Below are 11,376 nucleotides of genomic sequence, written 5' to 3'. Positions count from 1 at the left end.
GTGTCAGTTTCCTCATTTTGTCTCCTAAAGGTCAAATGTGAATGTCCTCTGGGTGGGTGGGTCTGCTGCACAGGTAAATTCAGAACAGTAAAACCACTAAAATCCAGTAGAAACAGAAAAGGTGTGCCTGTTCTCAGGTGCTGCTTGTATCCTGGGAGAAGTTCTGAAGTTTTCACTTCTAAAGGGAAGAACCAAAGTCTTCATCAGTAAAAATTTAATATAACGAAAGCAGGGTGGGATTTTGGAACGGGACCTTCTACGGGTTCTCCTGTTCTATCAGACACACCTCAGAGAACCTTTAGTCTCAGGAACTAAGCATTTCCTGCACATCTCTGGCTGGCTGACACCGTACCTACTAATATTCAGCTTATATTTTAATACATCAGGATCTCCACCAGTCAGCCACATTTTACTTCAAAGACTTCTGAACATGCAGGAGGTAAAAGTTTCCTCTAGCTGAGCTCCAGAGTTAAAGATCATGAGGGAGCTGGTGTTTTAGATGTGTGAAAAGGTGATGGCAGAGTTTGTGAACTCCACCCTGCGATCATCCAGAGGTTCATTGTGGTTGAAAGTGCAGATGTTTGGCTGGTCGTCCACGGTCTTGTGAAGAGCTGAAGGAGGTTCCTCTGAGCCGACAGCCTCAGAGGGCTCAGGTAGAGGGTGCTCCTCGTGTGAGCTCCAGGTGTGGAAAAAGTGTTTAACTGGGATTTGGATCACGATTCCATCGAGGTTAGCTTAGAATAAAAGGTTCTTTAAGAGGGTGGGGCCTGTGGGCACGTTAATCCAACCCTGCTCAGAGCTCCACGTCACGTTCAGGCTGAGCTGGGTCTAATAGATGTGGGTGGTACAAGTGGAGTAAATGAAGGATGAAGGTGGTGTTTGCTTCTTCATCTCTGAATTCTCATCCACAGGTTTATGGGTGATGGCAGCACAGCGCCTCAGCAGGTTTTAATTCTGAAAAAATAAAAACACACACCTACGCTTGGGTGTATGTTCTACAGGCTCAGGTTCTGTACCACAGGCCCTGGAGTTTGAGGGTTCTGACTGTACACAGTCCCGGCTTACATAAAATAGGACGTACATGAAATCAGCTGCTGTATTCTTTATTTTTATTTTTTGTTAAATAAAAATGTCTATGGAGACCACAAGTATTTTATAGTTATTTTCAGTATAAGTAATTTAAATAATACATTTAAATTTTTTATTTATGTAGGAAAATCTGGCTCTGTCGTGTGTATAATAGTGGCACTCTTCGCCTTCCATACAGCAGCCCTGCAGCCTGTGTGGACGTGACCGCTCAGAGCTGTGGGCGGAGCTACGGCGGCGCGTTCTGTGCTGTGATTGGCTTCTTCCTCCGTGGTGCTCCCGTCCTCCTCCTCCTCCTGTCCCCGCTGTCAGTCAGTCCAGCGCCGGCCACGGAGGTTCGAGTGTCACCGGCAACGTCCGCACCGTCTGCAGCACTGAGAACCGAGCACCGCCGCCATCATGGCTCTGACAGCCGACGCAAACTTCCAGAAGCTGCGGCAGTGGCACGAAGCGAACGGCGCAAGCCTCAACATGAGGGCCATGTTCGAGTCCGACAGGGAGCGCTTCAGCACGTTCAGGTGAGGGGGCCGCGGGGCTCGGGGCTCGGTCCGCCCGGTTATCGATTTCCCTTCACGGACTTCGTCACCTCCAAGGTCAACGCTCCGCTCTGCGCGTTTCCGGTTTAGCCTGGCACTGACAGGCCTCCGTGCTCCTGTCCACGCACAACCTCCCCTTCCCGGTACCGGGCCTCGAAACCCGCAGACAGGGGGGCCGGGCCCCGGCGCGTCCCTCCACTAACGAGACGGGCTAACGTTAGCTGCTGTGCTAAAATCGCGGCTTCTATTATCGGACAGGCTGAAGGGATTTCCCGTTTGTAAGGAACCTGCGCACGTGTTTATCAAACGTTCACTCAGACACCACGAGCGGGGCACAGGTGTGTCTTTTACCTCAGTATTACGTTTACTTAGTTATCTGACACTCCGCTGACTCTGACTGCGCGGCTGTCCGATAATGTAAGCATGTGAAGCGGATTCCGCGGACGGAAAGCGGGCACCGGAGGCTGTCTGCGGCTACGTGTGCTGCGACACATCCGCACAGATTGCGGAAGCCGCAGAGAACAAGGTGTGAGTCATAGTGGGAGTAGGGTCCGTGCTCCTCCGTGGGGAACCTCCGCAGAAATTAAACGTGACTCCATCCAGGAGAAGCTGCTGTACTCACATCTGAGGAGGCTTTGAATGCTGAAGACTGGCTGCAGGGTTTTAGTGCGGCTGAGCTTCAGCAGAGGTCCTCCTCAGCTTTCAGATGTTTAGCACATGAACGGTTGCACCTCTTTACTCTTTGAACATTTGTTGCTGATCTTTCATTTTTTGTTCAGGTTTTGCGTTGTTGCTTTATTGTTCACCAGCCTGTCAGTGAAACCTGGTTTAAATAAAGGTGATATTTTTTCTGTGCCTGCTGACAGCACGACTCTGCAGACTGACGATGGTGACATCTTGATCGACTACTCCAAGAATCTGATCAACCAGGATGTCATGGCCATGCTCGTGGCCCTGGTGAGAACCCGTCCTTTATTCTGAAGAATGAGCTGTGAGGTTCAGGTAAAGGTGAAGGGAGGTGCCGTGCCTTATCTGCTGGAGAAACTCTGCTCCCAGCTTCAGTGAAACAGGAAGATTTCAGCACTTTATTTTGAAAGAAAACCGTTGAGCCACAGCGTTGTGTTGACATGTGACCACTTCCTGGTGAAGAAATTTGCTGCATGAGGTCACCCGACCCTTCTGTTTTCTGTGTCCAGGCCAAGTCTCGGGGTGTGGAGGAGGCGCGGGAGAAGATGTTTTCTGGAGAGAAGATCAACTTCACCGAGGTAACTCTCCCTCACATGTTCAAGTAGAAACTGGGGGGACCGTTGGTCACGTGACCGCTGTGGTTCGGTTTGACTCGCTGAGACTGGTTTGAGTGAGCGTCACATCTGGGCCTGTGCTATAGAGCAGGTTCAGCTGATCCAGGTAAGCTCTGAGGGATCTTCAGAGCTTCCCTGATCTGATCTTCAGAACTGCTTTTCACAGATCTGATTGGTCAGCAGGTTGCAGTTTTGTACCTGTTGATCTGGAACAGAGCAGGGCTGCAGCATTAGTTACCATGGTGATGCTTAAAGCTCAGATATAACCACGAATCCTGCTTCACAGCACAAAACGTGAACACGCCGTACCTTCAGTCTCACATCTGAAACCGAGCAGCCAGAACTAACAAAGATGAAATATTAATACCAAACTGAGACCCGCCGGGTGCATTCGGCATCTCTGCAGCAGAGGACACATCCCTGCAGAGCTCTGAGGATGAGGAGCGTCTGCTCCTCGCTTCCTCTCGACAGGCTGCAGCTTCAGTCACGTCTCCACCCGTGGAGGTCTGAAATCACCCACACACTCAAATGCACCACGATGGCTATTATTTTGGTTTAGCCTCAGACGACTCTTTATCATCCCCCATGTGATCGCCACTCAGTCTCCATGATGGCTGAGTGCTGCTGAGTCACTCACTCACACACACACACACACACAGACTGATGAGCGAGCTGATCTGAAATCTGATGGATAATAATCGAGTATTTCACAAATGTGCAGGCAGTTAGTTTGGACTCAGCTGGAGTCTCCTGCTCTGAGACTAAAACCAGGATTCAAACCCAGACTGACTGACCTGAGGTCAGCAGCTACCAACAGGTGTGCTGTTCTAGGATCAGATGTTAACGCTTGCAGAGTAATAACATAAATTTTAAACTGCAGCCAGCAGGTAAGATGAAGGAATAAAGCTGCGTCTGAGAATCTGTTTTTCTCACTGATGATCACAGAAACCTCAGACGCTCCTGCTGTCAGAGCTCTGAGGGAGCGATCTGATTGGTCAGTAATGCATCTGGTACCATGGTGATGTACCCTGCTAAGAAGAAAACCCAGGGTTAAGCCTGAAGTTACCTGAGTAACATGAAGGCTTCAGGTAACCCGGGCTAAAAGTAATGATTCGATCACCTGCTGCTGGGGCTCCAGGTGACCATCAGAAACGGTCACGTGTCAGCGTCGCGGTTAACCCGCCATGTTCAGTGTTTCTCGCTTTACTGTAGTCTCGTTTCTGTTTTCGTGACTACTTCCTGTAAACCTGACCCAGTTTAAGCAGCGCTGGTTAGTCTGACCTTCAGCCGCTGTAGGTGCTTCATCCTTCATTCGCCTGATTGTTGGAAGTGTGCAGCCTGTTTCTGACACTCAGCATTCCAGGCAGTCGGGATCATTTTAAAAATAATAAAATCATTTCAGACCAGGAATCGGTTAATTTTTGTACTCCGTTTATGCAGCGTTACATGCATTTTATTTTGAAAGTTACCCTTGACAGCACTTATGCGTAGCTTCCTGCCTGAGCTCCTGTCTGCTCTTTGGTGTGTGTGTGTGTGTGTGTGTGTGTGTGTGTGTGTGTGTGTACTCACAGGGCCGTGCCGTACTCCATGTCGCTCTGAGGAATCGCTCCAACACACCGGTCCTTGTCGATGGCAAAGACGTGATGCCAGAGGTCAACAGAGTTCTGGACAAGATGAAGGCCTTCTGTCAGGTGTGTGTGTGTGTGTGTGTGTGTGTGTGTGTGTGTGTGTGTTCTCTGTGTGTGTGACACGTTGTGACCTTTGCGTCATGTTTACAGAGAGTTCGCAGCGGTGATTGGAAAGGCTTCAGTGGGAAGAGCATCACGGACGTGGTGAACATCGGCATCGGAGGCTCCGACCTGGTGAGTGACCTCTGACCTCTCGTACACGCTTCAGCTTTCAGCGGTCATGTGACTGTGTGGGTGTCGTGCTGCATTCAGGGACCTCTGATGGTGACCGAGGCTCTGAAGCCGTACTCGGCCGGAGGACCAAATGTGTGGTTTGTCTCCAACATCGACGGGACTCATATGGCCAAGACCCTGGCCCAGCTGAACCCGGAGACCACGCTCTTCATCATCGCCTCCAAGGTTTAAACACACACACACACACACACTTCTGTGTCTGTGAGCATGCTCAGTGACTCGTGGCGTTCCCTCGGTGCGTCTCTGTTAGACTGGAAACGCTCCGTTTGTTGCTGGTTTTTGTTTCTCTTTCATACGTTTTTGGACGTTTTTAGAGAGTCTCGGTTGTTTTTGATGTTTTGGGTAGTTTGATTCTTTTGGACAGATCTCCCAGGAATGGTGGGGCACAGGTTGGGAACAGTTTAGGGATTTATGGTCCATTTTTTTAAAAAGGTAATGGGCACTTTGGGAATGTTTTGCAGTTGTTTTGGGGGCCTTGCCTTATTTTGAGACATAAGGAGGTTTTGGACTGAGGTGAGGACCTGTTCTTAGACCTTTTTGAGGAGTGTTTTGGACCTGCTGTCAGGGACAGGTGGATCTGTCTGTCTCTGGTCTAATGCATTCTCCCTGCTTAGCTTTGCATAAGCCTGAATATAACCTGACCCCTTGAATGGTGTTTAGCTGCTAAAAATGTTCCCCTCAGAGTGTGAAGTCAGAAACAGTTCAATTGGTTCATTTCAGTTCTGTCCTTTCTGGGCCTTCGATAAGGGTCGTGTGACCTGATATTTGACTCTGAGCGGCTGCTGTGTTTCTCAGTCTGGCTTCTGTTTGACCTTTTTCAGACCTTCACCACCCAGGAGACCATCACCAACGCCGAGTCTGCCAAAGACTGGTTCCTGCAGACGGCCGGTGATGTGAGTAGACATAAACCTGCAGGCTAACGGGCTGATCTGCTGCAGGCGGTGAAGAAGAGCCTCAATCTGTTTACTGTCAGGGATGGGAGATGAAAGCAGCAGCAGCTCTGAAACACATGCAGATACTTTAAAATGGAGGTCAGGCAGGGTCAAGGTTCAGGGTTGGCTGGTGATCACCTTCATGGGCTTCTCTCCTCTCATCCTCCACAGAAATCTGCTGTGGCCAAACACTTCGTGGCTCTGTCCACCAACGCAGTAAGTATCCAACACACACAGATTGATTAAAGTAACCCGATTAGCTCGTGATCAGCTGGATCGACGCCGCGGACGTTGCTGATGTCCGGTTATTTTCCACAGTTGTGTTCCTGCATCAGAAACGACAGTTTGAACAGGACTCGTTCTCCTGCAGCTCAGCTGAGCTCAGTACACGAGTCACAGCAGTCTCCCACAGTCTGCGTTTGACTCTTTGTTCCTGCTGTGCAGACACGTTTACCTCAAAGCTCCAGTTAGATCAGATTACACCAATAATCCCTTCATCAGATTATCTGCCTGCATGTTTAAATCAGAGGCATTCCTAAAAACACCCCCTCTTCATCTCCCTCCTCCTCTTCAGGCCAAGGTGAAGGACTTCGGCATCGACACGGCGAACATGTTCGAGTTCTGGGACGTAAGTGCGCCTGTTACTGTGATGATGATGATGAAGTCACATGCTGTGTGTGGCTCTGTGAATGCAGCATGTGACCCGGATGGTTTTCAGCGGCAGTTTGGTGACGTTTTTGCTGAAGTAACGAAGTTGCGCGTTCCTCTGGGGTATCCGGTTTTTGGGGGGTTGATGCTGCTGGCTCTCAGTGGGCTGCAGATTATTTTGGCTCACAGATGGTTCGTTTTTAATTTAACTTTATAGATTTTGCCATCGATCGCACACCTGTCGCCGGTTCCCGTCGGTGAGGTGAGCTCGTGGTTAACGCCGCCGTCCTGCCGCTGAAAACAAACTGAAAGCAGCTCGGTACAAACTCGCTGCTGCCGGTTGATGCTTTTATTTTGATGAACTGCTACCCTGCCTGTGCTCTGATTGGTGGAGTGACTGTGTGATGTCGTGTTTGCTCGTCCTCAGTGGGTCGGAGGTCGTTACTCACTGTGGTCGGCCATCGGTCTGTCCATCGCTCTGCACGTAGGTACGTCTGCTGTGATCGATCACCTTTGCTCTAACCGGGTATGGATTGCTGAATCATTGATTAACAATGATTACTGGTGCCCAGCTCTCATAGAAGATTATTCTGAACTGAGAATCATGCAAAGCTGCTCTGCACTGTTGGCACTCAGAGCTTTATCAGCCTCTGGTCTTCTGTTTGCGCTGATTTAAACTGTAGAAATGAGCAGCCGGCGTGGCTGCATGATTCCAGTTAACCGTCTGCACCATCGTTACTGTGATTAAAGTCTGATTTGTTTTCTCTGTTTCAGGCTTTGAAAACTTCGAGCAGCTTCTTGCAGGAGCTCACTGGATGGTACGAGAGCTTCTCTTTTTTCCCTTTAACCTCCTTGTTTGAACGAGTTTCCAGCTCTGAACAAAAAGTGATTTCAACACGTATTATTTGAGCCGGCTCGCTGTTGTGTCACACTGTGAAATACCTTCACGTTTCCTGCTGAGTGACTGAACAGGAAACTTTCACAACTCAGGTCTGATGATAGACGAGAGAATAGTGCTGTTTACTTAAGAGCCACACAGACGGGCGCCAGATTAATGTTTGTGTGTCTGCACATGCTCCGTGCAGTCATGTCAGAAAAACAGGAAACGAGAAAGAAAATCAGAAACAAACCTGTGACGCTGAGTTTTACAGGTACAGACACTCTGCTGACTGCAGGTAAAGACCTCACCTGGAGACAGCATGGTGACTGAACCCTGACAGCAGCAACGTGAACCTAAACCACCTCCTCCTTCTTCTCTTCTCCAGGACAACCATTTCCGCAGCACCCCCCTGGAGCAGAATGCTCCCGTGCTGCTTGCCGTCCTCGGCGTCTGGTACATCAACTTCTTCCAGGCCGAGACTCACGCCATGCTGCCCTACGACCAGTACATGCACCGCTTCGCCGCCTACTTCCAGCAGGTCAGTGACATGGGGAAGGGAGGGGCACCATCTGTTCACAGGGAGGAGGGAGAGGACAGCAAACGCTGCGCTGTGTAAAGCCGGCTGCAGCATCACATGATGGCAAACAAAAAAAAGGAGCCAAAGCTCAAAAATAACACCTCGCCGTTCCTCCTGTCGGGGGGGGGGCTGATGTCAGGGTGGAGCTCCTGATCCCTGTGTCACTTCCTGTCCCAGTAGATGGTGTTAGAGACCACCATTAGATGTCTGTTGCTGTGTATCATGTGGAGCCCACATTGAAAACATCACACATCTGTTGATGCGCCTCACACAAAGCTGATTTTTCTCTGGCTCGCTGTCACTACGCACACGTCAAAGGTGAAGGTGGGTCAGACAACAACTTCCTGCGCTGCGGTGAATTAAAATTCATCAAGCTCTAGCATCAGCAGCATCTTTAGTCTAAGTAGAGCCTCTGGAGCATCTGGACGTTACTTGCATGCACCAGATTTCATGTATGTGAAATGCAGCTTCAGGCGAAATCTCCTGAGGGGTCGAGTTCAGGCTTCAGAGCGGAGTGATCGATCACCTGCTCAGGTTCTGCTCACAGTTACCTGACACCTTCAGCTTTGAGGTTAGTCTTCAGCAGCTCAGAGAGGAACCAGAGGAGAACGTCACCTGAGGTGCAAAGATAATGGCGATGAGCATCGATTGATTGTTTAACCAAAAATATCCACAGTAATAAACGTAACTGAGGAGAGCGGCGCAGTAACATTCACGGCCACCGCTCTCTGAGAAGGTACGAGAACCTCCTGACGGAGGGTCTTCAGGTATCATGGAGCAGATCATCAGAGTGCAGCGCGACGGTGGGGCGGGGTTTTTGGGTTCCTGATGAATTTCAGTGCCGATGACTCATATGTTTGGTCTTCAGGGCGACATGGAGTCCAATGGGAAGTACATCACCAAAGATGGCGCCCGTGTCAACTACCACACCGGACCAATTGTGTGGGGCGAGCCAGGGACCAACGGGCAGCACGCCTTCTACCAGCTCATCCACCAAGGTGACGCTCCACATGCTCACTGGTTTACACTGGTTTTAGTTTGTTTCCGGCCTGAGAGAAGTTGGAACTCGTTTAATCAACTCCAAAATTTAATGCTTTCATTTTTGGGAATTTTCAGCCTGTGATAAATAACCAGTTGATGAATAATCAGGACCATATGAGGTCAGAGGTTAACCAACTCCTTCCTTCTCAGGTACTCGTATGATTCCTGCTGACTTCCTCATTCCTGCTCAGTCTCAGCATCCAATCAGAAACAACCTCCACCACAAGGTACCGCCCACTCTGCACCTCTGGTGACTGTTAACAGGTTAACTGATCAGGCATCAATCAGAAAAACTGATAGCCAGGGAAGCGCACCTGGATGAGGTAAACCTCTCACAGATGATGTGTGGTCTCTGCAGATCCTGGCAGCAAACTTCCTGGCTCAGACCGAAGCTCTGATGAAGGGAAAGACTCCAGACGAGGCCCGTAAAGAGCTGGAGGCCGCCGGCATGACGGGAGACGCTCTGGAGAAGCTGCTGCCTCACAAAGTAAGAGCAGTGCACACCTGGAAACACCTGTAACGGTGGTCCATCCAGGACACTGAGGCTGGTTTAGTTTAGAAGAGCTCCTGCGTTAGAGCATGGGCCCACATCTGTCCACATCTGCAGGACCATTCAGTTTTCTTCACACTGCTCATAGGAAGGTGCTGGAAGGACAGTAGAAGCAGAGGAATGCAGTAGAAGAAACAGCAGCAGTCAGGTGACCTTTATTTAAACATGGTCAGGTTTAAATAAAGTTTTTCTTGTCTTCTGTTCGCAGGTTTTTCTGGGGAACAAACCAAGCAACTCGATTGTCTTCAAGAAGCTCACCCCGTTCATACTGGGAGCACTGGTCGGTGAGTACTGGCAGCTTTAACTTATTTACAGTGTCACCATCAGACAGGAAGTACACACACAAAAGGTAAATGTGCCGCTGGGGGTGGAGTCACTATAAGTGATCTCAGTTTATTGTAAACTTAAGCTGCACTAATAAAGTCAGGTTAAGACGTCTCCTTTCAGACCAGAGGAAAAAAAACTGCCAAGCTTCTGTTAGAGGAGGCGGAGTCTGAGACAGCTGAGGAGGAGGCGGAGTCTAATACAGTTGCTCTCATTTGGTCTCTTCTTTCAGCCATGTATGAACACAAGATCTTCGTCCAGGGCGTCATGTGGGACATCAACAGCTACGACCAGTGGGGGTGAGTCACAGTGGGGCTTCCAGGTTTAGGCTTTCTTGTTCTTGATGGATGTGCTGGATATCAGATCCGAGAAGCTCCGAGGCCGAGTAACAACAACCTGTTTCCTCTTATTTCTGTGTTTCTTCAGCTCAGTGGTATGAATGGGCCTCCTTAGATTCATTATTTTTATTTCGATTTTTTCAAACTTTCCCCCCCCCCCCCAATTCACCTTAAATTCCATTCCTGTATTGCTTGATCTACTGGCACAAATGGCCTTCCATACAATTTTTCTTTTTTTTATATAAATTTGTTTTTACTCTGTTACCACTCTTCATTGACACCATTAGGACCACCATATGGAAGGGTTAATTTAAATCAAAGTTGAATTTTTTTTTTTCTGTAATGATGTCTAGTTTCCAAATTCCTTTTTTTTTTTAATTCAAATATTTAAATATTCATTGTTTTTTTGTTTTTTTTTTTTTATTAAAATAATTCACTGGCACTAATGGGCCTCCTAATTGCTTCTCCTTAAAAAAAATTTTTTTTGAACGACTTTCCATATGCTGTGTACGCGTCTAATTTGAGTGTGTGTGTGTGTGTGTGTGCGTATATAAGAATTTTTTTATTTATAATTAAACTGTTGCTTTGCTTACATTAATGGCCTTCCATACAGTTTCTCTTTAAAAAACTTTTTAAATTTTAGTCTCAGCTGTTGCTGTAGTCTGGCATTGACATTGCCATATGACATTGTGTTGCTGCATAAAGTTGCGTTGCTGACCCGGCCTTTCTTCCTGTTGCAGGGTGGAGCTTGGGAAGCAGCTCGCCAAGAAGATCGAGCCGGAGCTGAAGGACGACTCGGAGGTGACCTCCCACGACTCGTCCACCAACGGCCTCATCAACTTCCTGAAGAAGAACTTCGCCTGAACCCCGAGCCCATGTTAGACGACGTCATCCTCCACCCTGATTGGTTGAATGATGTTTGTCTTGATATGCGCTGTGAGCACTTCCTGTCTGTGATCTGCGTGCTAACGAGTCTTCGTGTGTAGATGTGTCCATCCTGAAGGAGCGGTCGATGTCCCGTAAAACGTGCACATTTGTGTAGGTGACCTTACCCCCACGCTTAGTGAGCTGACATTCAAAATAAAAGCCCATTTGTCACCGATACTGTTTGTTTTGGGTTTTTTTTGGGGGGTTGATATGAATGATAAATGGATCGGTTCTTATAGATCGCTTCTCTGCTCTACTTTGTTTGCACACATTCATAAAACCACTTCTTTCTACATCTGAGTGCTTTCTAATGT

General features: G+C 48.6%; 1 protein-coding gene across 1 annotated transcript; it reads left to right on the top strand.

The window, feature by feature from the left end:
- The first annotated feature begins 1,359 nt into the window (after positions 1-1,359).
- Positions 1,360-11,239, top strand: gpia (glucose-6-phosphate isomerase a). The gene is made up of 18 exons (XM_030731054.1): positions 1,360-1,604; positions 2,489-2,579; positions 2,819-2,887; positions 4,495-4,614; positions 4,702-4,785; positions 4,864-5,010; positions 5,667-5,738; positions 5,949-5,993; positions 6,352-6,405; positions 6,853-6,913; positions 7,200-7,243; positions 7,691-7,843; positions 8,751-8,880; positions 9,074-9,150; positions 9,282-9,410; positions 9,682-9,757; positions 10,030-10,096; positions 10,876-11,239. Exons 1-18 carry the CDS (start codon positions 1,486-1,488, stop codon positions 10,997-10,999), a joined length of 1,662 nt encoding a protein of 553 aa, XP_030586914.1. The 5' UTR covers positions 1,360-1,485; the 3' UTR covers positions 11,000-11,239.
- The last annotated feature ends 137 nt before the right edge of the window (positions 11,240-11,376 follow it).

Source organism: Archocentrus centrarchus, chromosome 6 (genome assembly GCF_007364275.1).
Source record: "Archocentrus centrarchus isolate MPI-CPG fArcCen1 chromosome 6, fArcCen1, whole genome shotgun sequence".
Classification (NCBI taxonomy): domain Eukaryota; kingdom Metazoa; phylum Chordata; class Actinopteri; order Cichliformes; family Cichlidae; genus Archocentrus; species Archocentrus centrarchus.
Note: the sequence above shows the minus strand (reverse complement) of the source record. Positions and strands in the feature narration are given on the sequence as shown.

Coding starts and splice junctions, on each gene's coding strand:
- gpia (XM_030731054.1), top strand. CDS start 1,486: ATGGCTCTGACAGCCGACGCAAACTTCCAGAAGCTGCGGCAGTGGCAC. Junction 2,888..4,494: donor AGAAGATCAACTTCACCGAG/GTAACTCTCCCT, acceptor GTGTACTCACAG/GGCCGTGCCGTACTCCATGT. Junction 5,994..6,351: donor TGGCTCTGTCCACCAACGCA/GTAAGTATCCAA, acceptor CCTCCTCTTCAG/GCCAAGGTGAAGGACTTCGG.